Here is a 25585-nt window from a genome sequence, read left to right on the forward strand (position 1 = left end):
CACTATGTATAACAGAGCAGGAGATGTAAGCTGTACAGAAAACGCAGAATGCTCAGCAGTGACTTCTCGCTGCTGACGTCAACCCTCTGCTGTCTTCCAAAACATTCCTCTCACCATTGGAGAGGCTGTTAGGGGCTCTGAGGGGGATAACAAGCTGAAGGGGTATGGCTGTGAATGGCAGCAGTGATTGAAACATAATTGTTCCCGAACTGCTCACCGAGAAGGTAGCTTCTAAAGGGCAAGGCACTCATAGAAGCCAATCAGCAACGTTTCATGGCACCATATGTCTTCACAAACAACAGATGGTCTGGGGAAGGTGCTCTCGTTACTGTAGATGTTACGCATCTGACTCCCCAGCCGAGTTCAGACACCAGCGATAAATCCTACAGAAGGAGCTCGACCGGGAGCGGCCATGACTGCGTTTGTTTCTTCGGCTCAGTTCTTTTCTGTTCTCCGGCATGCTCTCTGACCCTGCTCTTCTCTTCCGGGTGTAGTTCCACTCCACTGCTCCACCCCTTGTTCGTCCCAAACCAGCTGCATAAACGCCATTCACCGGAGACATACAGAAATGGATTCACTAGGGATATATATATATATATATATATACAGACGCTCCTCTACTTTCAACTTACGAACTTTCAGACATACAGTATGAACGAAGAGGACTTGTGTTCATTGGGCCCCCGTTTCATGTCCGCAACATAATTTTTTTTTTCTGCGCCCCAATTCCGCCTGGTACGACTTCTGGCCGCTACTCCCTCCGCACAGCAGCATAGCATGCGTACTCCCAGCATACTAGTTCTTTGTGCTTGCGTTTACCCTTAGGTATACCCTTAATGACGTTGAATAACGACTTACGAATATTTCAAGTTAGGAACGTAACTTATTCGTACATAGTATATATGGAATGCTCAGGTTTCGTGTCGAGAGCCATTTCTGGATGCGACGTCCAATAAATAAATGTCGTGCTTCATGTTTCTGCTGCAGGGCGTTGGATGTCGGGTATCAAACCTATTCATCCTTTTCATCTGTGGTATCATCATTTACATAAGTAGATTATGTTTCCACTCAGACCCTGACATCAGAGCCCATAGCCCATGGAAGACCGTGGTAACTTCTGGTACAACATGGTAGCCCTTTCCATTACTCAATGCTAATTTTTTGTGTCTCCTCTTGTGTTGACACCAAAATGGCCACCATCTGCTTTTGTCCTTCTCTATCTCCACTCCCAGCCCTGAAAGAAATCCTCATTCTTCCTCCATGCCATGAGATTCGGCTCGTTGTCCCACCTGGACCTACTTTCAAGATCTGAAGGACTTGGCTCGGTGACATAGGGCACACAACGAGATGGCTATTAAGTCAGGGAGATCACAAGTAAGGAAAATGTCAGACAGGACCCTGCAGGCCATAACGACCTCCATGAATCTGATCGCTGTTCCAGCTCATCAGGGATGCAGATTGGTCAGCCTTCCACGCAAGCTGCTCATGGACCTAATCTGTCCCTCCAATGCACATACACCCATACACATAGATATGCTGGAAAACTGTACAGAATTCCCCCCAAAAAAAGTTCCAGCATTCTGCTGCAGTGCTAATTGGTGAGTCTAGTTGTGCAATACTTCTGCGGAGCAGGGTTACTGAGCCGGCTTCCACTTCAAAAAACAAATACGTAAAAGAAAAAATACAGAAGTGTTTCCACTGAATTTCTCTGCAGACATGGGGCTATAACTCACATAACAGGAGATAAGGGATATCTGAGTCTCCGGGGTCAGACATGCAAGCTGTGGTATGCATAGGGCACCCCATCATGACAGTTTCAGCGCCGCCCTGGAGGACGGACATTAAAATGAAATCTGTTTGTTCATTAATCTGTTTCGATTAAAAGGCATTGAGCGGCTTTCAGCAGCTTTTGGACAGGAGGGCAGAAATACTGGATCTGACTCGTTTCACGGTGACGTGTGATCAGCTCAACCAGACAGACGCTAACTGAAAGGTCACTAGGTCACCTCCTTCAGGGCGGGGGGGGGGGGGGGGTCGTATGCTTCAAGTGAGGGCTTATTTTATTGGTAATCATATCCAGATGCATTACTGACCGATGCGTCATCGTCATGAGTCACTCTGGCAGGGAGGAAGAGAATTGGCTCGGCAGAGACAGTCTAACATTGATGGAGGGGTAGGAACTGCTGCCTGTCAAGCGTGGAGCAGACGGGAGTGAGCCAGCCCCCGCTTGGTGGTAACGATCTGACGGTGAGGCAGGCTGGACGTCCCATCCAGAAATGGCTCCCAACATGAAATCTGCGCATTCCATCAAATCCTGCTCCCTGTCTCTGTTTCGCTCTCCCTGTCCGTCTGTTTCTCTCCATCTCCCTCTTCATCAGCCTCCCCCACCAGTCCATCTGTCTCTGTCGGCCGTATCCATCTCTCCCGGCATCTCGAACGTGCATAGGCAAGGACAGGCAAGTGCATGTAAACACACGAGGATCAAAATCTCAGAAATGCACACGCACACATGAACGCACACACACCGACAAAGAGGAAGAGCTACGCGAAGCCTGTGGGATCCCCGGCGTTCCCGGTGAACTCCCCAGCCACGCTGACTACCGGCTAACCGCAGCAATGATGAAGACAGTGGCAGTCGTCCGACAGCACTAAGGATAACAGGCAGGCACTCAATACCCCTTAGAGCAGTGCGCCTCGCTGGAAGCAACCTCATTCATTAAGTGTACGGCCTCTCCATCTGAGGGTAGGACATGACCGGAATGGATCAGAATCAGTAACTACCTTCTCAGTGATCAGAACCACTGGGGGCTCAGGAGAGAGCCAGGCTCCAGATGTTGTTTGCTTACATGCTGGAAAAATAAAGTCAGGGAAGATTCTTAGTGCCCAACAGTAAATTTTGTTTTTGTCTTTGTCGTTTTGGCAGTTAATAAAATGATATAATCATGGCATTTTGCCCGGCATCTCAAACAGCGAGTGCCCTGCCTTGTGCCCTATACTGTCCAAGATAATCTCTAAAGATTATGCACAACTATGCAATGGACAAGTAGTTGGAAGGTCCATTTACATGTAGTTTATTAGTTTTTATCTAAAACCAGATGTTGTGTATAAGAAATTTGCATTAATGTCCCAGACAGACTGCGGACCAGGAACTTCCCAGTAGCCAAAAACAGAGGTAAGCCCATAATAATGGGGTCAAACAGAAGACTACCTAGAGTTACCAAGCCATATGTTGTGGATAGCAAGCAGAGGAAAACAATAAAAATAAGTGCAGAATGAGAAGCAGGTGATTGGCTCCTCAGAAAGCAATTTTCCTGATTGGCTATGCTCCCTTGAGGTATCCGCCCACCCCACTGTGTGCAAGGCAGCCCCTGTTCCATCTTAAACACTCAGCCCTTCTGCGTGATTGGACTGGAAGGAGGAGGTTGCTAGGAGAGGTGCCTCTCAGTCAGAGGAATCCGCATTGCCGATGGTGTCCAAAGGCATCATTACTCTCTTCCCATCGAGCCTCAGAGTGCTTTGAGACACTTGTGGCTGAAGCCAAAAGCCTCTTGTATACTTCATCAATTTACTGTTTAACAGACACTTTCATTCATGCTGTGAAACCCCAACTGCTTGTACATTCAGGATACAATCTGTCTCAAAGGTACAACAACGGTGTCCTTTCCGGGACTCCTGGGAACCTCTTGATCACAAACCCCATGGCCTCTTTTTGCGGTCTCTCTGTTCATTAATGGACTATCGATCTCTGGCATGATCTCGCCATGGCTGTAGAGTCAACGAGGTGTAAAAATCACAAAGCTAAAGCACATTTTTATGAAGCAGCCATTGAGCTGTGCTCGAAGGGGGCCTCCCAGATTTTGGGAGTGGGGGGGGGGGTCCCAGAAAATGCTACCGAATACAGAAGTGGACATAGGAATACAGAGGAATATCTTCTGTCACTTTCCTCAACTTCCTCCTTGTCAAGCCCTGGGTTCGTTCCAGTCTATTGTCCATCTTAGAATCTCTCGACCGATGAAACTAAAATGCTAAATGGCCCGTTATGGGTATTCACCTGCAGCATCTAGTGTTACCTTAAATGCTAAATGTCAAACCGAGTTTGACAAACTCCAGTTTTATCAGAGGCGAAGGTGCAGAAGAGCTCAACTCCCCCCTGAGGGAAAGGTCAGCTCTGTTAAGATTTTTTTGGGGGAAAAAAAGAATCAATTGAAATGTGTGTGGTTAATTGGCTAAAAGCCAACGCAGGAATTCAGGTTTATCTCATGGCCATCCTTTGTATTTCGGGAACGTACCAGACACCTGGATTTAAAGAGACAGTTTTTAAAACTGCGAATGACTCGCGTTCCCGTGCCATGTGATGCTGCTGTTCTGCTAGAAGCAGATGGCCAGGACGGCCCAGGAACAGAGGGCAAAAACACAGGTTTTATCGATTTAAAGTCCAACGTGATAATAAGATGAGGTGAAGCCCAGACGAGGCACACTGCCTCCCCACCCCAATGGGACTCACAATGCTGCTACACTCCCTTGCCCTTTGTAAAACGTTCTCTCAGTCCTGAAATATTGGCTGGCAAATCCGCCCGCTTGTATACCACACTCGCACACTAACAACTCGTACTCCAGATCCGTCTTTCCTGATAGGTCGGAAAAGAACTGTGGGAATCCGGGATGCCTGGCAAGCTTGTGCTTCATCCTCTTTTTGTGACCCCCCTGCCCCCACGGTTCAACACTTCCAAGCATGCTGTGGGCTGGCAGTGGTCAGTACTGTAGTCAGTGCCCAAGAAGAGGTTTATACCCACAATAATTTCACTTGGGCATCTTAAGTCACACATCCCAGCAGCCGGAGACAGACACTATAAGCAGGATAAATGTCTGTAAACACTCCCCACCCAACTAACGGCATACCTCTGTCAGGTTTATTTATACTTCATTTATACCTTAGAATTATTTATACCTTACTTTATTTACACCCATAATAACTTCCCAGTTATGTTCACTGCAACAATTCATCACTCACTATCACCGCATCTTGAACAAGCAGGAATCTGCACAGTACCATACCCCATCACGCACTCCGATCTACGTCTGTTCCCAGCATCCCTCAGTCGAGCCCCTTACCTCCGGTTGCCACGGTGATCTCGCGCAGAAGATGCCCGTAAAAGGGGAAGTCAAAGGACAGGTTCACCCTCTGCAGAGGAGAGTCAGAGACAGACAGTCAGTGCCAGTTAGAGCCAGGAATGCCCAGCAGAGATGGGGAGCACCTGTTTTAATAATGCACGCAATGCTGCTGCTGCTGTGAATGCTATTAGCTGTGACAGTGACACTGTTACTGGTACTGACAGTACTACTGTTATGGCTACTGAGACCTACAATGCTACTGTAATTGATACCAACAATGCTACAGTTACCACTAATATTACTGCCGACAGTATTACTTTTAAAACTGCTGTTATGGACAGTACTGCAGATATTGCTACAGTTACTACCGATACTGACAGTGATACTGATACTGTTACTGCTACCGACTGTGTTACTAATTCAGAAATACTATTGTTACTGATACTGGTAGTACCAATGATACCGAAAGTACTTCTTACCAATATTGATAGTAAAACTTTTATAGCTGTTGATACTACTAGTTTGTTTCAGCTATCATTACTGAAACTGCAGGAATTTCTGCTATAGTTACGAGCGTACTATGTCTGACAGCAGTACTATTACAGTCACTGGTATTGATTCTACTACTGATAATTTTAATATCACAGCCTCTGCTGCTGTTACTGCTACTGTGCGCAACTACAGTTGCAGCTGCCGAATCTATTAATATGCCTAAAATTACTTAGACGACAGGTAGCAGGCTACATGGACACACAGACACATGCACGAACTGGAGTCAAGATCTGCTCCGTCTCCGTCCAAAACAATGACGTCGCTGACCTCAGCTAATTGCTACCTAAAGATTTTCACTGTCGTAGGGACAGCAGATATCTCTCCATGCAGAAAAAAGGCCTTGAGGGAAAGGACTATGGCTTTTAAGTCATACAAATACCGATTTTATGACTCTTGATAAGTTCAGAAGCAATGTAATCTTCTATAAGGTCGCAGGCGCATGAATGGGCAGCTAAAAGCAGATGACAGGCCTGAACCTTCATGACCACCCATTAGGGATTTAAAAGCGGCTCCCCCCACCCTCCCTTCAAACACAGGATTACAGACTGATCACGAGGGAGAGTTAAGGCCGTGATTCTGAATGCGTGAAATGCAGGACATAAAAAGTGAGAAGATTCATGAAGCGCATCCATAAACTGCAGACATTATACGTTCCCATCCGTTGCAATAATAACATTAAGGGCTGATTATCACCTGGGAAGCCCTCAGCTATGGATAATATGCTGAAGTGGATATAAGCCTTCGAAAGACATCCCATAGTTCAGGAATATATACAAACACTAAAGACAAATGTTGCAGTATAGAAACATGCTTATGCAGTACATACATATATGTGTATATGTATATAAATGTAAGGTACTCCATCTAGGGAGCAGAAATATAAAGTACAGGTATTTCATGGGTGTCACTGAAATAAAGGTAGCTGATCATGAAAAAGACCTTGGTGTGTATGTTGATGCTTCCATGTCCCATTCTCGCCAGTGTGGGGAAGCAATAAAAAAGGCCAACAGGATGTTGGGGTATATCTCCAGGTGTGTGGAGTTTAAGTCAAGGGAGGTAATGCTAAGCTTATACAATTCCTTGGTAAGACCTCACCTAGAATATTGTGTCTGAGATATGGTTTGGTCACCATATCTTAAAAAGGACATTGTGGCCTTAGAAAAGGTGCAGCGTAGGGCCACAAAAATGATTCCTGGTCTTAGAGGAATGTCATACGAGGAACGGTTACTTGAGCTTAATCTGTTCAGTCTCAAGCAAAGGAGACTGAGGGGGGACATGATCCAGGTATATAAGATTCTAACAGGTTTGGATGCTGTTCAACCAAATAGTTACTTCAGCATTAGTTCAAATACACGAACTCGTGGCCATAGGTGGAAATTAGCGGGAGAACATTTCAAGCTGGATTTAAGGAAGCACTTCTTTACACAGCGCGTAGTCAGAGTATGGAATAGTCTTCCTGATAACGTAGTGCAAGCTGAATCCTTGGGTTCCTTTAAATCAGAGCTAGATAAGATTTTAACAACTCTGAGCAATTAGTTAAGTTCTCCCCAAGCGAGCTTGATGGGCCGAATGGCCTCCTCTCGTTTGTATAGTTCTTATGTTCTTATGTTCTTATATATGTTTGTGTGTGTTTTTTTATTGCTGTTATCCAAAGTGGTGAGAAAGCTGAGCCAGCAGACAGTCCCTGGAGCAAATGGGATTAAGGGTCTTGCTCAGGGGCCCAATAATGACATCACTCTGCAGACCATGGGATTCCAACTGGATTTGACACCGCGCCCTAACCCATTGAGCCACACACCTGTGCAAAAGTTTTAGGCAGTCAAAGAACATGTTTAAGCCTAATTATCTGGGCAGCAAACGCATATTTACTCATAAAAACCGTTTCAGTTCCCAAACCTCTCCTCAGGGGCAGCCCAGTCATTCCATGTGTTCGTTAAATTTTACCACCAGCTCAATTAATTAATTAGCTTAATTAGTTAAGTGAGGTATGAAGTATTGATTAATGGGGTATTGAGGTAATGAGGTACTCAATGACGTATTGATTAGCCATAAAAAGTATGCTAGTAGTCAAAAAATACTTGGGAGTCACAAGACAGACCTTAAAGCCAGAGAAAATGAGCTAAGCGCAGAGACTAAGGTTACTCCAGCAGTGAACCACAGTAAATCTGTATGCTTGACCTACTGTTCCAAGGCTGTTTGGCTGAACTGACCTGTGTGGTTTTCCCTGAATGGAGAATTACATTCCCCCTTAGTGCTTCCAGTACATTCTATCACTGTTCCTTTAAGCCCTTAAATGACTCACACTTCCAGTAATTTCTTTTTTCCCCTTCCTGCGGTCAGCAAGGCAGTCATGTGTGAATGACGTCAGCCTGAGAAGCTGCACCCTAGCGGGGCTGGGGCCTGATCTCACAGATACTTCCTCACAGATATCTCCAAAAACCTTGGACCACTCGCTGAGGGGGACATTTCACAGCTAACCTACGGAAAGTGGCCTGCCAGCCAGCACCCCCTTCTCCATTCATCCAAGCTCTTGCTGACCCAAAAAGCCCATTGAGATGAGTTGGAGGAGGTGTGGACTTTGCTGAATGGGCTGGTGACAGAGAGGGACAGGTAAATGTATTTCTCATCACTTTAAAGTTGACTGGAAGCCACTCAATGTGTCCATCACTTTCTGAAAAACACCGAGGGTCTCGGTACCCCTACCCCTCCCACTCCTTCCTTATTCTTGACATAATTCTTGCCCTAAGTCAGTGATTCCCAACCAAGTCCTCAGGGACCCCTCAGAAAGGCCACATTTGGGCTCCCTGTCAGCTCCCAACCAAACAAGAATGCAAAATAATGACTCCAGTATCCCTGGTACACCCAATCAGGCAAGGAAGTCAATGTCAGATCAGGGATTCATGGTAGTAACCAGCCACAGAGACCAGAACAGACCACAAACAGAAAGTGGAACTAGCAGCTCCGTTTACATAAATCTGTCCTGCTGCTCTAAGGTTAGAGGGTGATAAAACATCTGCCACATGTTTGGCATTGAAAGCACTAGAATGAGTTACGGACATCAGACACAACGTAAGGTATGTCAAGCAGAGCCCGAGTGCAGAAGGCAGCTTTTCAATCAGTGACAGGTTTATGTCGGCAACACCAAGTAAGGGGACTGAGAAGAACCAAATAGTGACACAACGAGGCTCTGAAATGAATCGTAAGGACACTCCCCCGGGCCAATAAAATATAAAAAATAATCCCCCCCAGGAATCATAATGCCTTGGCGGAAGGGGGGGCTTACCGCAGCCTGCCTGTGGGTGTTCGACAGGATTCCATGGATCTTCACCTTCTCCTTGTCCATCTGGTCGATGTTCACCCACAGCTCCTTGCTCAGGGGGTCGTTGGGCCCATAGGTCTTGGACGTGTAGTAGTTGTGGTCCGTGTCCTCCTATCGATACGTAATGGAAGGCAACGAAAAAGCGACATATCTTTTCATCAGTCGGGAGGAACTTCTGGTTGTCCACACAGGGTTAGTTAACAGGCATGGTATCCTAACTTATTGGCATATCATGAACATGCACAGGACTGGCTCAGGATGTCTCAGCTGCGGAATGTAAATGAGCCCCCAGCTTTTGGAATCCACGCCCACCATGGCCACATTGCACACATTTGTGCACCTGCAACACGACGGAGGCGGCTACTTCCAGTAGTGAATAGTGACACCTATACTGTTAACACGTAACCCAGGTCTTATGTTAATGAAGGGCTGCCTGGTCCTTGGACATTCGGCTGCTTATATGGCTTGTGACTAAAGGATAATTAGAAAATCATGTTTAAGAAGGACAGCCAATCCCCTGTCAGCATCCTGCATCATATTAAGGTCCTGGATGTGAGCTTCTGCGGCATGACTTGTATTTAGATGCGGCACTTTTGTTTTATTATTATATATTTTTTTGTCATTGTTAAAATACAATCAGACAGACACAGAGGCAGGATAGGACAATAAACACAGAGACCAGAGGCACAGAAGGAAATCAAACACAGACTACAGGGTCAGGAAAGCAATCAAGCACAGAGAACAGAGGCGGGTAAAGCAATTAAAACACAGACTAAACGGGAGAAGGGAAGTGAACCAAACTAAAGTATGGTGCAGGAAAAGCAATCAAATACAGACTACAGGGCCAGGGAAGGTAACCAACCAGAACACAAGGATAAGGAGGGTGACCAAACAGTAACTGGGGGGCAAATAAAAACATAGGCTGAAAAAGTCCACTCACCCGCTATATAGTCCACTATATCAGGAGTCGGCCATTTTGTAGTGCAACTGTAATTTCATCCACTATATAGTGCACTACAAATGCATGAGTCACACCTAAATGTACCATACAGAAAATGTACCCTACATCGACTGAAACCATTATCCATTGAGGGTCACGTGAGGGTCAGAACTATATTTGAGAAACTTTGGTCAGTCTGAACTATAATTGTTAACCATTGTTAAGTAGCGCGCTTATGAAATACTTGCCCGTGAGCTTTAACAGAGTACAGAGACAGGTAGGCCATTAAATGCAGAGTACCCAGGGTTGAATAGTAATCAAATACGAGACAGGAAAAGCAATCAAACCCAGAGTACAGGGCACAAAAGGCAATTAAACAGAGACTAGAACAGGAGGAAGGAAATGAAATAGACAGCATGGGCCTCAGACATTCCGAGTTTCTAGTTGGAAATTTCAACTGGAACGCCAACTCGTGAGCTTGGAGGAATCGACAGTCTCAGAATTCAAGATAGCTACGCCATTTATAAACAGAAGTTAAAGCTGTAGTTTTATACTGTTTATTAGCACTTATGCCTTATTTTTGGCTCATTAAATCAGTCGTACACACAGTACTGTCCAACTGCTATCTGTGGATGTGTTGCTACGGTGTTTTTATGCGCAAAATACCACGTAATGTGCTGTTATCCACTGATATTTGCAAATAATGACTGACAGTTAACCGGACTACAACTGGGGTCCGATTCATTAAGAAGGATTTCTTGATTAAGCAGACAGTTTTAGACAACTTCAATGATCTACGTATGATCCATCCATCCATTTTCAAAACCGCTTATCCTACTGGGTCGCAGGGGGTCCGGAGCCTATCCCAGAAGCAATGGGCATGAGGCAGGGAACAACCCAGGATGGGGGGCCAGCCCATCGCAGGGCACACTCACACACCATTCACTCACACATGCATTCTTATGGGAAATTTAGCAAGTCCAATTAGCCTCAGCGTGTCTTTGGACTGTGGGGGTAAACCGGAGTACCCGGAGGAAACCCCACGATGACATGGGGAGAGCATGCAAACTCCACACACATGTAACCCACGCGGAGACTCGAACCCGGGTCCCAGAGGTGTGAGGCAACAGTGCTAACCACATAATTCATTTACTATAAGCCTATAAATAAAGGGATAGTAAGCACTGAAAAACTGGCTGGAGTTCTACTGAAAATAACAACAAAACGCAGCATTCAATTTATTAGGAAAACAATTACTTGATATTTTCATAATATTTATTCACAAAAGTCAAGGCATCCATCATGGAGCTGGAACACCTCATATGTCTAAACACGACGACGTGCTACAGCATTGGTTTGCTGTCGTAGAGACTCTCATCTCAACATTTATCAGATTATATTTGTAGTGCCTGCAAATTTTCATATTAGATGAGACTAAAATGTGAGAAATTTCAGTAGGCGGAGGTAGCTGTTCCTCATAAACAGTATAACAGCAAGACTGTGTCAGTATTTGCACATCAAATTATGACATATCTGAGTAGCCCAGCTGCCTGTACTACGAACAGTGGCGGCTGGCCAATAGGGGGCACTCAGGCGGCGCCCTCCCAGATGTGGGGGGAGTATAATATATATATATATATATATATATATATATATATATATATATATATATATATATATATATATATTATCAATGTGAGTTTTACTTTAGTGTGTGCCTATATGCAATCTGAATTATTTAAACAACATTAATTTCACTGACTCTCATTCAACAGTGAATTTCCACCAATTGTTTCTCTCCTTGGGCTCATCAAAGCACCCCAGAAGTGTAGCGAAATATTGTATTGTTACGTCAGCCCCACCAAGAGTTTTGTTTCACCAGCCGCCATTGACTACGAAGCGGAGTTACTGACTTGTCGGATTTAAGGTACCATAGTTCAAATGGACTTCATATTCGTTCACCTTTTGCCCAGACTACCTTAAATCCGACAAGTTACCCTGATAAGCCAGTAACCCCGTGTCATAGTACAGGCCACAGAATGTCCTGAAAACAAAAACATGAAGCACGTGTGGTTAACTCATGTACATACAATGTAATAAACTGAAAATCAAAGAGATAAAAAAACACTCAAAAATGGATAGGGTTGCCAGGGTTACAGTGGGGTAAATTAAATCCGACAAGATATCCAGCTAAGCAAGAAATCTTGCTTTTTGAAACGGGTCCCTGGTCACTGCTAAATGGCTTTCTGACTTTATGTACTGGAATATTGTTAACTCGTGTGTCACGTCATTCCCAGTTCCGAGTTCCAACCTCCCAGGCAAATGGAACGCAGCAATACTCCAGCCACTTGACTACAGAGACACCAGGTTCCAGGAGCCTATCCCAGGTACATAGCAGAGGTACACTCTCGACGGCGTCTGCACACACACACTATGGGCAATTTAGAGATGCAAATTTAATCTGTCACCCGCTTCCTCACGATGCTGCGATGAAGGACAAGCAGCATTTCTGAATGTCTAATCACCAACGGCAAACAGCCAATGAGTTACCCTGAGCAGGCAATCCACACCGTATATCCAGCCTGCCATTCGCCTATTTCAGGCTGAGCTCTTATCATTCCCCATAACTTCATCAGCACATATACAAACTCCATCCAATTTATGCAGAGGCGCATGGGGAATTACAATAACCGCACGATAAGGAAAGCAATCAAGCGGAAATGTGAAGAGCAGACGCAATTCTGCAGTGAAAGGCCCGGCAAGTGTTCTGTTAGTTACGGGTTTATCTGGAACCCCACAGCATGCATTCTGCAGGTGCTTTTGTATGAGAGCTGCAATTTCACACCAAAGATGCCATGAAGTGCATCTCTGCCCAGACACTAAACAGTGTTCCCTATACTGACCCCTACAGGGCTGGTGCCTGTGCAGACAACCTGCCACAATTTTCATTAAAAAAAAAAAACAAAAAAAAAACTATGAACAATGAAAATGGGTAGATGGACAGATGAAAGATGAGGTACAGTTATTAGCATATATGATGCTGACAGCATTATATGTCACTGTAGTTTAAATATTTGTTTTAAAGAGAATGAAGAAGGTTGTCGATTTTCATATCTGGTGCACTTCAGTTGTCCGGCAACATGGGACGTACTGAGGTATAAATGTTGTGGGTTCTAAGTCCATGATCGCACTACAGATGACTCCGTTTGTGTGTCTTCAACACAAAGCGACACACGGCCTCTAAGAACCACCATAAGCAGCTCAGCAGATAATGAAGAAAAAGCTGGTCAAGAACCGGATCACGTTCAAACTCAAAGGGTGCAAAGGTCAGAAAACAGCTGCTGAGAATTTTTATTGTGTCCTGCGCCAGGCTTCCAGTTCATGTGTCTTTTTTCGAGCTGTGTCATGTGACATATAAGGACCTTGTTAATCACACTCAGTGTTTGCAGAGTGAAAGTTAATTATCATGAATGATGCACAAAGCCCAATTAATACATGATGAAACACCACAGCACGAAGTCCTGCTTCACACAGCGACACAGCACTGAGGAACCTGTCTGGCACGTTCTGGGGATTTGAGGATGTAATTCTGCCCCATGCTGGCTCTCTCAGATGCGTAAACAAATCTGATAAAAGACAGAGCATTTCTTTTATAATTAAACATAAAACACACCCAAACAATATCCATGCCGGAGGTTGGTCTTTATTACTCTGTACACCTGCTCTCAACAACATAAACAGGCCACACTGGGTAAATTGGGGGTGGATTTACAGCGACACCGCCCCCAAGAAATCAACCACCAGTCATTCTTTTTGGATACAGATGAACGGTTGATTTTCTTACTGAAAAAGGTCCAGATTCCAGATCCAGTTCCTTGGATGATAATGTTAAAGGTTCCTGACAACAACTGGCTTTGCACGTCTCGGGTAGTTATGGGCGTGGCCTACAGCAATGTGTCTAGGGGTCATGTGACCTCACATGCCCGAGGCCTCACATGACCTCTCATGTCTGGGTCAGAGCAAGAAGGTCTCCCTTTATATGCAGTATATCTTAAAAACAGACCTTTCTCATTCATAGGAAAAGCAGTCTTATAGTATAGAATTTTATATGGCTAACCTGGCCAATCAGAATTGAAATAAGAAGAAAGGGCAACGGTTATTGTGATTGGCTGAATACTTCTAGTGGAGGCACAAGGAAAATCCATAAAGGAAAACCTTCCCGCTCTGAAACAATACAGCAGTTTTCAATCTGCCTTTTGCTTTATTATTCAAAGCTAATCCTTAATCATCACAATCTTATCCTTTCTCTGACTCTAATTTTAAAGGCAGTTGTTTGAATACTGTGCCAAACTAGCTAATGCTGATGCCCCTGCGGTAGAACATGCCCCCCACCCCACAAAAAATCCTCTCAGCTGAGTACCTGTCACTGTATAAACACAGTCGTATGGTAGAGGTCAGGAGGGCAAGGACCCACAGGAGACTAAGTGCATCTCCCACTGCCTGTAAAACTATACTTGCTTCAGCGCAGGTAATATCATTCTTGATATGGGTCACCTCCAGATGCGATTCCAGTAGACTATTGAAGGTGCTGGAAACAAGAAACTCATCTAGATGTTAGTAATAACCATGGAAAAGGCATGTGAGAACTGTGCGCCCAAGCTGTGGAGTATGGTGGACTTCTGGTTGACCTTCTGCTAGGTCATCAAGCCAACCCACATCCCTCAACCCCCGGCTCACATAAACGCTCCCGAAATTCAGCCAAGCCAGAGTCATTCCCAGGAACAGTCAACGGAAGGTGACCCAGCTAAGGCACCTAAACTGTACATACCTTTTTTATTACCGCTAGATATTATGCTTACCGGGTTTAATGGTTTGTGGCTCATCGAATTAGTATGCTGTGAGTGAAAGGTTGCCAGCTCAAGTCCCACGTTCGGCACTGCGGTTTCACCCTCATACCCTTGCGCAAGGTCTGTAACCCCAATAGCTGTGGGGTCTGGCTGACCCTGCTTTCTCAATAGTACATAACCTTGGATGAAAGTATCTGGGAAATTAATTAAATGCAAATCTTTTTATATGGAGACAATAGTATTTCAATAGTGTCAAACTGAGTTTTGAACTTACAACCTCTGGGATGCTAATAGGTCTTTAATCATCTCACGCTTACTGCCCTATGAAAAACAGCTTTCTGAGGGTAAACTTCCTACTGAAGTGGTTCTTAAAGGACCAGGTACTCATAAATAAACAAGTAGATCCCTGTCCTTAAGACTCGAGCCTCCACACCCTGAGTGCGCTCGTGGACAGCTAGTCCAAATGGCGAGAAGTAGGCAGGCTGGTTTAAATACAAGCTTAAGTGACAGGGTGCTAAGAATTTGGAACATAATTCGATTAAGGGGCACGAACCGGGAGCCCAGGGTGATTTGCTGTCATGGGGGCCAAAATGTCTAGCGGCGCCCCTGGCCCAGTGCTGCTAGCAGGCTGCAGCCTCACCCAGCCCCAAACTTCTACTGAATAAGGCACTTGAAGATGGCTGGATGGATGGTCGGTCGGACGTGTCCCCACTATGTGTTTTATGTCTCTCCCCACACACACTCAACATACTAAACACCAAGATTGACACAAATAAGCAGACACAGTTGCAGACACACGCAGACACACACTGACACACACTGACACACAAACACACATGCATGCACTGACACAGAGAGAGGGGCATCGGGTCAGGGGAGAGTTAACGGTGAAGGAGGGGCGTGGGGGGCGCTGGGGGGTGGATCTAGCCGAGAGAGAGCATGGGGTCTGAGGCGTGCTTATGCTGTATTCTATTTGAACTCAGAAGTTGGAAATTCTGAGTTCCTAGTCAGAAAATTCACCTGGAACGCCCTCAGAAAGTCAGCGGAATCTACACAACCCCAACCTCAGAATTCCGGAAGGCCGCACCCTTTATCAACAGAAGTTAAAGCTGTAGTTTCATAGTGTTTATTAGCACTTACATCATATTTGTGTATCATTAAATCGGGCGTACACACAGTACTGTCCAACTACCATCTGTGGACATGTTGCTACGGTGTTTCTTTGTTTATGAGCAAAATACCATGAAACATTTCGTTATCGACGCGTGTTGCTGACAATGGCTAACAACGAACCTGGCTTGAACTGGGGCCTGTTTCAGAAAGCAGGAGTACTTGTTTAGCTGGATAACTTGTTGGATTCAAGGTAATCTAGGCTTAATGTAAGTGAACAAAGATAAAGACCATTAAAACTGGGGTACCATAAATCCGACTTAGCTAAGCTGTCTGGCTAAGCAAGAAATCCTGCTTTTTGAAACAGATCCCTAGTACCGCTAAGTGCTTTCCTGACTTGTTGTACTGTAATTTGTGAAGTCATTCCCAGGTCGGGATTCCAAGCTTTGAGGTAAATGGAATATAGCATTACTGTGGGGGGAAGGGGGGGGCTGGGAATAAGAAGCAGGTGAGTGAACTCATCCCTGGACCACCTAATGACATTCCCAGCCCCGAAATCTTACAAAAACCCATTTTATCTGTCCACAAAAATGGACACTTGAAGCAAATCAATATGTAGCTGCTAATTGGATCAGTAAATACCCCCCCAGGCAGATTTTATCCAACCAAAAACCCCATTTGACGGATCGTCTTTACACAAACTGCGGAGTTAAAATACACAAACGCTAACAGTCTTAAGCTTAAGGCATCAGATCCCTGAGTACTGTGCCCACTCCCACCTTTGTTCTGGTTTTGTTGATGTGGAGGTTCAGTTGGGGGGGGGGGGGGGGGGGCAGGAGGTGGGCAAAGCTGTCGGATCTCGGAGTTTCTCTAAACGCAGCTCGCCATCATAATGGTCAGCCCCTGCTTTCTTTTGGCTTGGATAGTTTCTGAGTTTACTCCAGGTCACGGAGAACAAACCCACCCCAACATCAAGACAGCTCTAGGCTGGAGTGAGCCACAGTGACACCTAGAGGCCCCACCCAGTCTTACATGCTGATGGCTGCCGGCCTCATTCACCACAGCCTCTTCATATCTCATCGGGGATTTGCATTCCACTACATTCCACCACCCACCAGAACGTTCTGCAGCCCACAGTACCGGCCCAGAGAATGTCAGCCGGCTTTCTGTTTTCCTGCTGATGCCCTCACGGGACATGGAGAGTCTCCCTCGGTCGGCCCCAGACCGCAGGATGCCGATGCGGTGCACCACAACTGTTCTCATGCCACCAGCGTCGAACCGACCAATCAGCAGCCTTGCCAGGCTTCTGATGAGGTCAATTGGGTGTCCCGAACACTTTGGTTCCAAAGCCTGGAATTTAATTAACGTTCTACTGCCTGATTGCCCCAACGGGATCTTCAGCATAGTAATGAAAGATCTGGAAGCCCACTGTCCTGTCATGGGAGGCAAAGAAGAAGAGAAGTTGCCCAATTTTGACGATGGGGCGGTATGGCGTCAACACTTGCCAGAGAGTTCTCGAAAATCCACTAACAAACCCCACAGCGTTCTCCAAAATCTACCAACAAACTTCTACCCCCCCCCCCCACCAGATTTCCTTGGCTCTCCTTCTAAAGAAATTCCGGTCAAAAGAAAAGAAGAAAAAACAACTCTAATAACTTCATGATGGCAATGGAATAAAGTCGGAGACCACAGCCTCACGCAGAATCGCAGCCCGTCACGCCTCCACCGAGAGACGTCCCTGAGAATGTGATTCTTCCCTCATGACTCGGTTTGCCTGATGCCATAATTGCTACTCAAACGAGATACCAAATCTGAACAGCCGACAGATCCACTGAGGGGAATGTGCGGAGTGTCATACAATCATACTAAAGATGCTAGTCTGGCTGTTGAAGATAAATGTGAGCATTCTAAAGTGGAAAACAAATCAGTGTGAGGTTCGTAACCCAAACACAGTGATATAAAACTGGTTCATACTATTGCAGAGTAAAACTAAATAGCAGAAAGCTAGAGAAAGTGCAGCTATTTATGAGATGTGTGCTGTTTTCATTAGCATAAAGCAGCTAACTGTAAAAGTACAGCTTTAAAAGTCAAGTCAAAGCACCTTTTATTGTCACCTTCAGATATACAGTATGATGCATAGTGTTATACACTGAGCTGAAATATCTTTCCTGTTAGTCACAGTGCAAGTGAGACGTAATACATAAATTATAAATACTGAGACATATAAACATAATATAAACATGGCATTTTAGTGCATTAAGGCAAACAAACAGACACAACCATCTGATTGGTGGGGAGAGATTATGCTAATTTGGTATGAAAGACTGGCATGGAGCAGAATGTGTAATAAATAAATAGATGTTATTCGGATAAGTACACCTGTAAGTTATTGCAAATATACACTGTGAGCATTATTTCACCTCAATTTCACACCCTACATAGATAAAAGAAAGACCAGAACGGTTTCCTGTTCAAATCCTGAAAGGGGAACTGTAGTTGGACCCTCAGGAAATGAAGTTGCATCAGTATAACTTGCTGTTCCAAATACAGGAAGATGTTGAGGAAATGAAAGCGATCACATGCCTAGAGCCTGTAATTCTGCTGAAACTGAGGAGAGACTCTCATACCTTGGGGAAGGATGTACAGCTACATACAGGTAACACATCCTCTTCCTCATTTGGGAGGTCACATAAGATGAAGAGCTACTGCGTGTGCTGCTTCTGAAGTGTGAGTAAGGTGCGTGTACATATATCCTAGGAAAAAACCCTCCCAGGCAGGACATGGAAAAACGGCGCTGTGTGGCATCAGGAAAACATTGTGTTTTACTTTCTCAGGCCGTCAGTGCCATCGGTTGGTCGACCACACCACATAAGCATCTCAACCCAGGGCTCTGGGACCCCCAGACAGCAAAAACATAGCCAGCCTGGGGGTGCTCTAGGAGTGGGTTGAGAAACACTGCTGTAAACAGTAATGAATGAAGGCCTAGTACCCAGACATCTAACACACTAACAAATACAACTTAAACCACCAGGGTTCAGACCTGATTAGATAAAGGAGCTGAATTAAAATGCACAGCAGTGATAGATGTCTGATTAACTCATTTTATATCTAGATGCTGTTGGAACGACAACAATATATTTCCTGGATGGCCCCATCACCCACCCCCCCTCCCCCCACCTAATTCCTACTTCTCCCATGCCTCCCAACCTCTAAAATCTTTAGCCCCCCCCGTACATCTCCTCACCTCTCCAAAAAAAATCAATAAGAGCCCAACTTTGTGTGGTTTATCTCAATGTAATCGGGTTAACCTGCACTTGAGGCCGCCCTTCTCTTTGCTAACACTATGTGGCACTGCTTCAATTTTGAAGAGATCTGATTAAAAATGTGATCTCTTACTGTCCGTTACCCATGCAGTGCCTTTGCAAAACTTGAAGAAGATCTGTCAAATCCTTTTTGAGTTACTGCTCTAACACTATCGGGTGTTTGAAACTGCCTTTTTCTTTATCATCACTATGATGCGCTGCTTCAATTTGTTGTTCAATTGTCTCCAAATCGGATGGGTTTCAAATCTTCACCTAAACAATATTTCTGCAAAGATTGAAAAGGATGTCGGATATCTTTTGATTTATCGTGTCTGCACAACAATGTGTCTGCGGCAGCAGACTAGTCCCAAATCCACATGCATTCCTTGCCTGAGGAGTATAATTAATCCCTTAAACAAAGCTTATCTCTAGATGGAGGAAGGAAAAGCATTAGAATGTCCAGGGCCCTGGGGATCCACAAGGGCCCCATTGCGATGACTTTGGTGACACGGTGCCATCATCCGCTGGGAAGCTACGGCCACCAGTTCACAATACTAGATGTGGTGATAAAGAGGCCCGGCTGGGGTGGTAAATCCCGGAGCCAAGCGGGCCATGTTGTTACGGAGACAGCAGTAAAACGTCGGGACAGGGTCAAGCATCGTAAGCCTTATCATTCAGGAAGCTAAAATAAAAGGTAACGACCTGGGAGTTTACTGCATGCTTATTGTGGTTTATGCACTAGGTGCACAAAGCCAGCAGCTCTGGGTTCCAGCCTGAGATGAACCCGCAGGAAGAGCTTGGATGATGAAGGCGACGGTGACGAGCATGACGACAATGATGGTGATGACGTTGGTGGAGATGAGTGTGGTGATGGTGAAGATGAGGCTGAAAGTGCCTTTGCTGCTAGTATAAGTGATGGTGATGATGGTTGCCGATTGTAAGGATGGCGAGGATGAGTGCAGCTTGTGGTGATCGCGATGTTAACATGGATGATGATCATGTGGGTGGCGATGATGATGATTGTAAGGATGGCGATGAAGACTAGTGGTAGTGGTGATCATGGATGGTGGTGATCATGTGAGTGGTAATGATGATACGCATTGTAATGACTGGCGGTAGTGGTGAGGGAAAAGGTCATGTGGGCGACGATGATGGTTATTTCGTCGCTGGCGTTATCAGCGATGATGCTGACCATTGTGATGCTGACAGAAGTTAGTATAAAAACATGAGCGACAGCCTTTATTCTATGAGAGGCCAGATGGCCAATAAACATCGCATGTGGTCTTGGGATCCTGTTTTTTTTTTTTAGAGAATGTACTGTTGGATCCTTGAGACAGAACTGAACTGAATTTTGCTTGAAGAACGGGTGAAGATTAGAGCCAAAAGTTACTCTATATGATGTCAGGAAAAAGCAGATCATGATCATTAGGGGCACACAGTGATGGGCGAGAGATTCTACCAGAAGGTGGACTGCAGATGAACCACCCAGAGAAAGTTTGATGATGAAAGGACACCCGGCAGAGTGCTGTAAAAACCAGGCTTTTGATTGAAGGCTTAGATTTCTTTTTGGAAAGAAAGCAAGAAAAGTGAATGTTCGGTATTTGCACCTTTATGTCTGATTCTTCTGTTTTTTTTTATACTAGTTAGCAGCATATTGTCTTGGCTGCTTTATGCAAACAGAGACCTCAAGGATCCTTTAGAAAGAATACCAGCGAGCAGTGGACAGGAAATCACACTTTGCTGACAACCTTGGAATTTGATTGATCAGGCCAGTGTCATGTGGTGCTTAAAGTGGTCGTCTACCTTTCATTTAATGGATGTATGGGGGATTAAGCGATGGTGCACAGCCCCAAGAAAGGACCACATCAACATGGGTAACCCTCATGGAACTCCAAGTAAGCATGAAGGGTCCTGCTGTTGGACTGCTGAACTTTGGCAAGAAAAACTGCCATCTGAAAGTTAAACTGTAAAAAACTTTAAATCCATTTAAACTGCTAAGTATAATGTAAGCATCGTCCTATTATTTTTAGTATTTTCAAGCAATATGAATAATTCAAAATTTTTATGTAACCTTATTACATAATACTGCCATGCGGCTATTTGTACCCGCAAACAAATTTGAACTGGAAATTTTTGACAAATATTCGCTCTTGTTATAACACATTGTCTAGGTATCATTTATCAAACAATACAAGAAACTGTGCCACAATTTCATACCTCTATCTGAGAGCTGTTGTCACCATCCAGTACTGGCAGAAGCCCGGGGAAGCGATCAGCATCTGTCCCATCCTGGTCTTGGCTTGAGTCTGGGTCCTGGTCTGGGTCCTGGTCCAGACTGGCCCGATTACTCTCCATGGACCTGGGTGGGGGCAGCCACCTCCTCCATCTGTGGCTATAATGCTGTATGTCCACCAAAGGCCCCTCTTCCTCCTGGTGTGGTCTCTGCACATACGTGTAGAGGACCCCTGATGGAGGATAGAGGCACTAAGGTCAGGAGGTCTTAGCCATGAACAAAGTCAGGATGTATAGCTTGGGCTGGGGCCTGGGGGCATGGCTCTGACTAAGGTATGGGCATGTAGCTTGGGCTGTAGTCTGGGGACGTGGCTCTGACTAAGGTATGGGCATGTAGCTTGCGCTGAGGCCTGGGGGCATGGCTCTGACTAAGATATGGGTATGTAGCTTGCGTTTGAGGCCTGGGGGCGTGGCTCTGACTAAGGTATGGGCATGTAGCTTGGGCTGAGGCCGGGGGGCGTGGCTCTGACTAAGGTATGGGCATGTAGCTTGCGCTGAGGCCTGGGGGCGTGGCTCTGACTAAGGTATGGGCATGTAGCTTGGGCTGAGGCCGGGGGGCGTGGCTCTGACTAAGGTATGGGCATGTAGCTTGGGCTGAGGCCTGGGGGCGTGGCTCTGACTAAGTTATGGGCATGTAGCTTGCGCTGAGGCCTGGGGGCGTGGCTCTGACTAAGGTATGGGCATGTAGCTGGCGCTGAGGCCTGGGGGCGTGGCTCTGACTAAGGTATGGGCATGTAGCTTGGGCTGAGGCCTGGGGGCGTGGCTCTGACTAAGTTATGGGCATGTAGCTTGCGCTGAGGCCTGGGGGCGTGGCTCTGACTAAGGTATGGACATGTAGCTTGCGCTGAGGCCTGGGGGCGTGGCTCTGACTAAGGTATGGGCATGTAGCTTGCGCTGAGGCCTGGGGGCGTGGCTCTGACTAAGGTATGGGCATGTAGCTTGCGCTGAGGCCTGGGGGCGTGGCTCTGACTAAGGTATGGGCATGTAGCTTGGGCTGAGGCCGGGGGGCGTGGTTCTGACTGAGATCAGAGATTGTGGGATTGAATGAGACATGGTTGTCAGAACAGCCAGGTGGTGTAGGTACCCCCCAAGGGTAGGGGGAGCTCTTCCTGTACTTACATCTTCATTTAGAGCAGGAATAGAAAATCATCTCCAGAAAGGGCCGTTGCGTATTTAAGTTTTTGCTGCAACTCCATAATTAGATTAGTAATTGGAGGACTGATTGGCTAAAGAGTTCTCAGACCTGGGTTTGAACAGCTGACCTTAAGGTTTTCCCAAAAACCTGCATACACACCGGCCCTTTGTGGATAAGATTACCTACCCCAGATTTAGAGGACACCTAGACCATTGTACGTAGCTGTGAAGCCATGAGCTACGGGCATTGCATCATTAAAAAACAGGACATCCGGAGGTACAATGGCAGCAAAGCCAGTAAACTCCTTCCTTGAATCGGGATCAAAGAATCTGCTGAAATGCTGGCATCCCCCCACAGCCTAGATAAGTGCCCCTGGATCAATCTCCCCGAGCACAACCTGCCACCAACACTCACGCATACCCCCCCCCCCATCCCCGGGTAACACAGCAGTTGATACGGCCCCACTTGCAGCGAGCTGACATGGCCATTCCCCACTAGCACAGATCTGTGGTTACCTATTCTCTCTGCTCCATAAATGCTGTACAGAAAGCGTATTAACAAAGTCATCCAGCAGAGTTTATGGCTCACTATATGCTGGGGTAGATCTTTTGTCCTGGCTATTAGTGTCTCTTTGATCCATGGAGCAAACAGGAAGCTTCGAGGAGAGACAAATGGTTGGTTGAAATCCAGAAGCCTGTCAATACAGTTGTACAGTTCCATGCTGGAGGGAGAGACCTGGCTGTTATTGACACAGCACCCCTTGCTGTTGACACATTCAGACCCACTGCTTTGTATGCGCTGACCTGCTCTGCTAGCTGATTGGCCAATTCCCAGGTCATGTGACATAGATTAGCCAACAGATATATTTTTCACTACACATCCCAATTCTACGTGCAACTTACTGCCACTCATGCTGGAATGTCATTCCAGGCATGTTACAGAACTTTCGTGAAACGGCAGAGTTCTGCCTTTAAAAAGTTCAAGCCATCAGAAATATTATACAGAAGGTGAGTGAGTGAATCAAAACAGTCACAGTTAAGACAGGAAAAATACAAGATTTTGTTTGAATCAATATGGGTTAAGATTAGCAAAATAAAACTAAAAAAGCCAGACTTTACTTTGGCTGAAATGGCATCTTCTACCACTCCAGAATGAAAGATCCTTTGGGGAGATTTCTAGAAGATCTGTTCTAGCTGGACGCAGCATGCATACAGCCAATACCCACAGAGGACGGCCTGCGGCATTTGGTGACTAGGTCCCACAGAAATGGTTCTGACTCGATTATTGGGTTGGCAGGATGCCACGAGGGACAGGGAGGAAGGGGTTTGAACTCCTCCTCGCACACGTTTGACACGTGGACTAGGAGAAGAAACGATGAGGCAGAGGAAGATTTAAGGGAAAAAAAGAGAAACATCCATCTTTCAGCAAAAAAACAATTAAAAGTGATTAAAAGTAAGTGCTGGAACTCCAAAGGCCATTTTTCAACGCCGTCGCTGTTTGTCAGGTATGGCATTAAAAGACGAATCGATGAATTGGCTTAAAATGGAACAGCGTTGCTCAGCCCCCCCCATTATGTTACCACAAAATGTTCCGGCCTCCTCTGACTGCTAAGACCTGACTCTTGTTGATGTTAAGCCTATGAAATAAATCAGGACTGGCCAATCCCACCCCTGCCTTCTCCAGGTATACTGGGGTCCATCAGAGGCCCCAAAGCCTGGTCGGACGGTTCTGACCCAGTGGCGGTCTTAGTCTTTACTGGAAGCCTGTTCTGGAATGTACACGGCAGAGACTACAGGGTGAGGTCATTGTTTCTTCCTTTGATCAACCTTTTAATAAGAAGGATGGGCATCCCTCACCTGGTCACATATCCATGGAGACCCGACCATGACCATAGCCTTAAAGAGACTGCAGCAACCAGCATGGTGATACAATCTGCTTTTCCCAGAAGTCTGACTGTAAATGTCCGAGGAGGTCATCTTACCGTGCCCTCAGAGGCTGCTCTGAAGAGCAGGGTGATGAAGCCAACGGAGATGTCAGCTGGGAGCATCGGGGGACAAGAACTGCGGTGAAATGGGGCCAGTTCCCTCCCAGGGAAAAGGGAACCTCGCTCTCACCCTAAGCCTTGGATCCATGGACAATTAGGTATGTGATGCCACAAGGAGTCCAAGCTGGGGAGACGGATCTTCTAAGTAGATTTAAATTACTTCTGTTGGGGAGATGCTTTCCTCCAAAATGATGCAGTGGAGCAAATGGCACTGCAAACAGAGGGATGCCATAGCATCAACTGGGCACAAGTGTAGCTAGGCTGAGCCTCCAGTGAATGTCGAGGTACAAGTGTAAGCAGTACTGGAGCAAGAGCTACAAAGTGTCTTCCAAGCTGACAAGGAGGTGCCCCCGCAGAAGATGGTGCCCTTGGCAGCTGCTTACATGACCTACAGCAGTGTTTCTGAACCCGGTCCTTGGGGACGCCCAGGTGGTCCACATTTTTGCTCGCTCCTAGTTCAAAAATGTGGACTGTCTGGCAGGGAGCTGGGAAGGAGCAAAAACTTGGACCACCTGGGGGTCCCCAAGGACCAGGGTCAAAAACACTGGCCTATAGGATTTATCAGAACCTACCACAAGACCACCATCATTTTAGCCAAGAGGGTCCTCTCTCCTGGGTGGTTTCTGAGTCGAATCCAAGTATCATTACTCAGGATGGGTGGGCGGGAAGGGGGGGCATGGTGTTCTTCCACATGAAGGGAGCTCCTGTTAGTGTGACAAGGATGGGGGGCAGTTTGGGGAGGGCTTAAGTCTCGGCTTTCCTGGACCAAACGGTGCACCGGGTTCTGGAGGTACTAGTGGTGGGTGAAAAGCTCCATAGGTAGGAAAGGGCCCCAGGACCGTGTGCTGGAGCTCCAGTGAGCTATCAGGGGCTTGGCTGAAAAAGCTTGCCCAGGGTAAGGTGAGCCCAGTTCACTCTGAGTGATGTCTGGT

The 25585-nt window shown here is 46.1% G+C and overlaps 3 protein-coding genes across 3 annotated transcripts in view; 2 read left to right on the top strand and 1 right to left on the bottom strand.

Annotated features, from left to right (window-relative positions):
- Nucleotides 1–25585, top strand: part of LOC125739602 (NACHT, LRR and PYD domains-containing protein 12-like) — a 926911-nt gene that overhangs the window by 740298 nt on the left and 161028 nt on the right. The gene's annotated exons all lie outside the window — the stretch shown is intronic.
- LOC125739643 (GTPase IMAP family member 4) overlaps nucleotides 1–25585 on the top strand; it is a 386756-nt gene that overhangs the window by 48392 nt on the left and 312779 nt on the right. The window lies entirely within an intron of this gene.
- Nucleotides 1–25585, bottom strand: part of plxdc2b (plexin domain containing 2b) — a 96238-nt gene that overhangs the window by 38132 nt on the left and 32521 nt on the right. The window contains exons 2-4 of the mRNA XM_049009943.1: nucleotides 21400–21647; nucleotides 8948–9094; nucleotides 5113–5182 (exon numbers count right to left, since the gene is read on the bottom strand). Coding sequence (XP_048865900.1) covers nucleotides 5113–5182; nucleotides 8948–9094; nucleotides 21400–21647 — 465 coding nt within the window. The remainder of the gene's footprint in view (nucleotides 1–5112; nucleotides 5183–8947; nucleotides 9095–21399; nucleotides 21648–25585) is intronic.

The sequence above is a fragment of the Brienomyrus brachyistius genome, chromosome 4 (assembly GCF_023856365.1).
Source record: "Brienomyrus brachyistius isolate T26 chromosome 4, BBRACH_0.4, whole genome shotgun sequence".
Classification (NCBI taxonomy): domain Eukaryota; kingdom Metazoa; phylum Chordata; class Actinopteri; order Osteoglossiformes; family Mormyridae; genus Brienomyrus; species Brienomyrus brachyistius.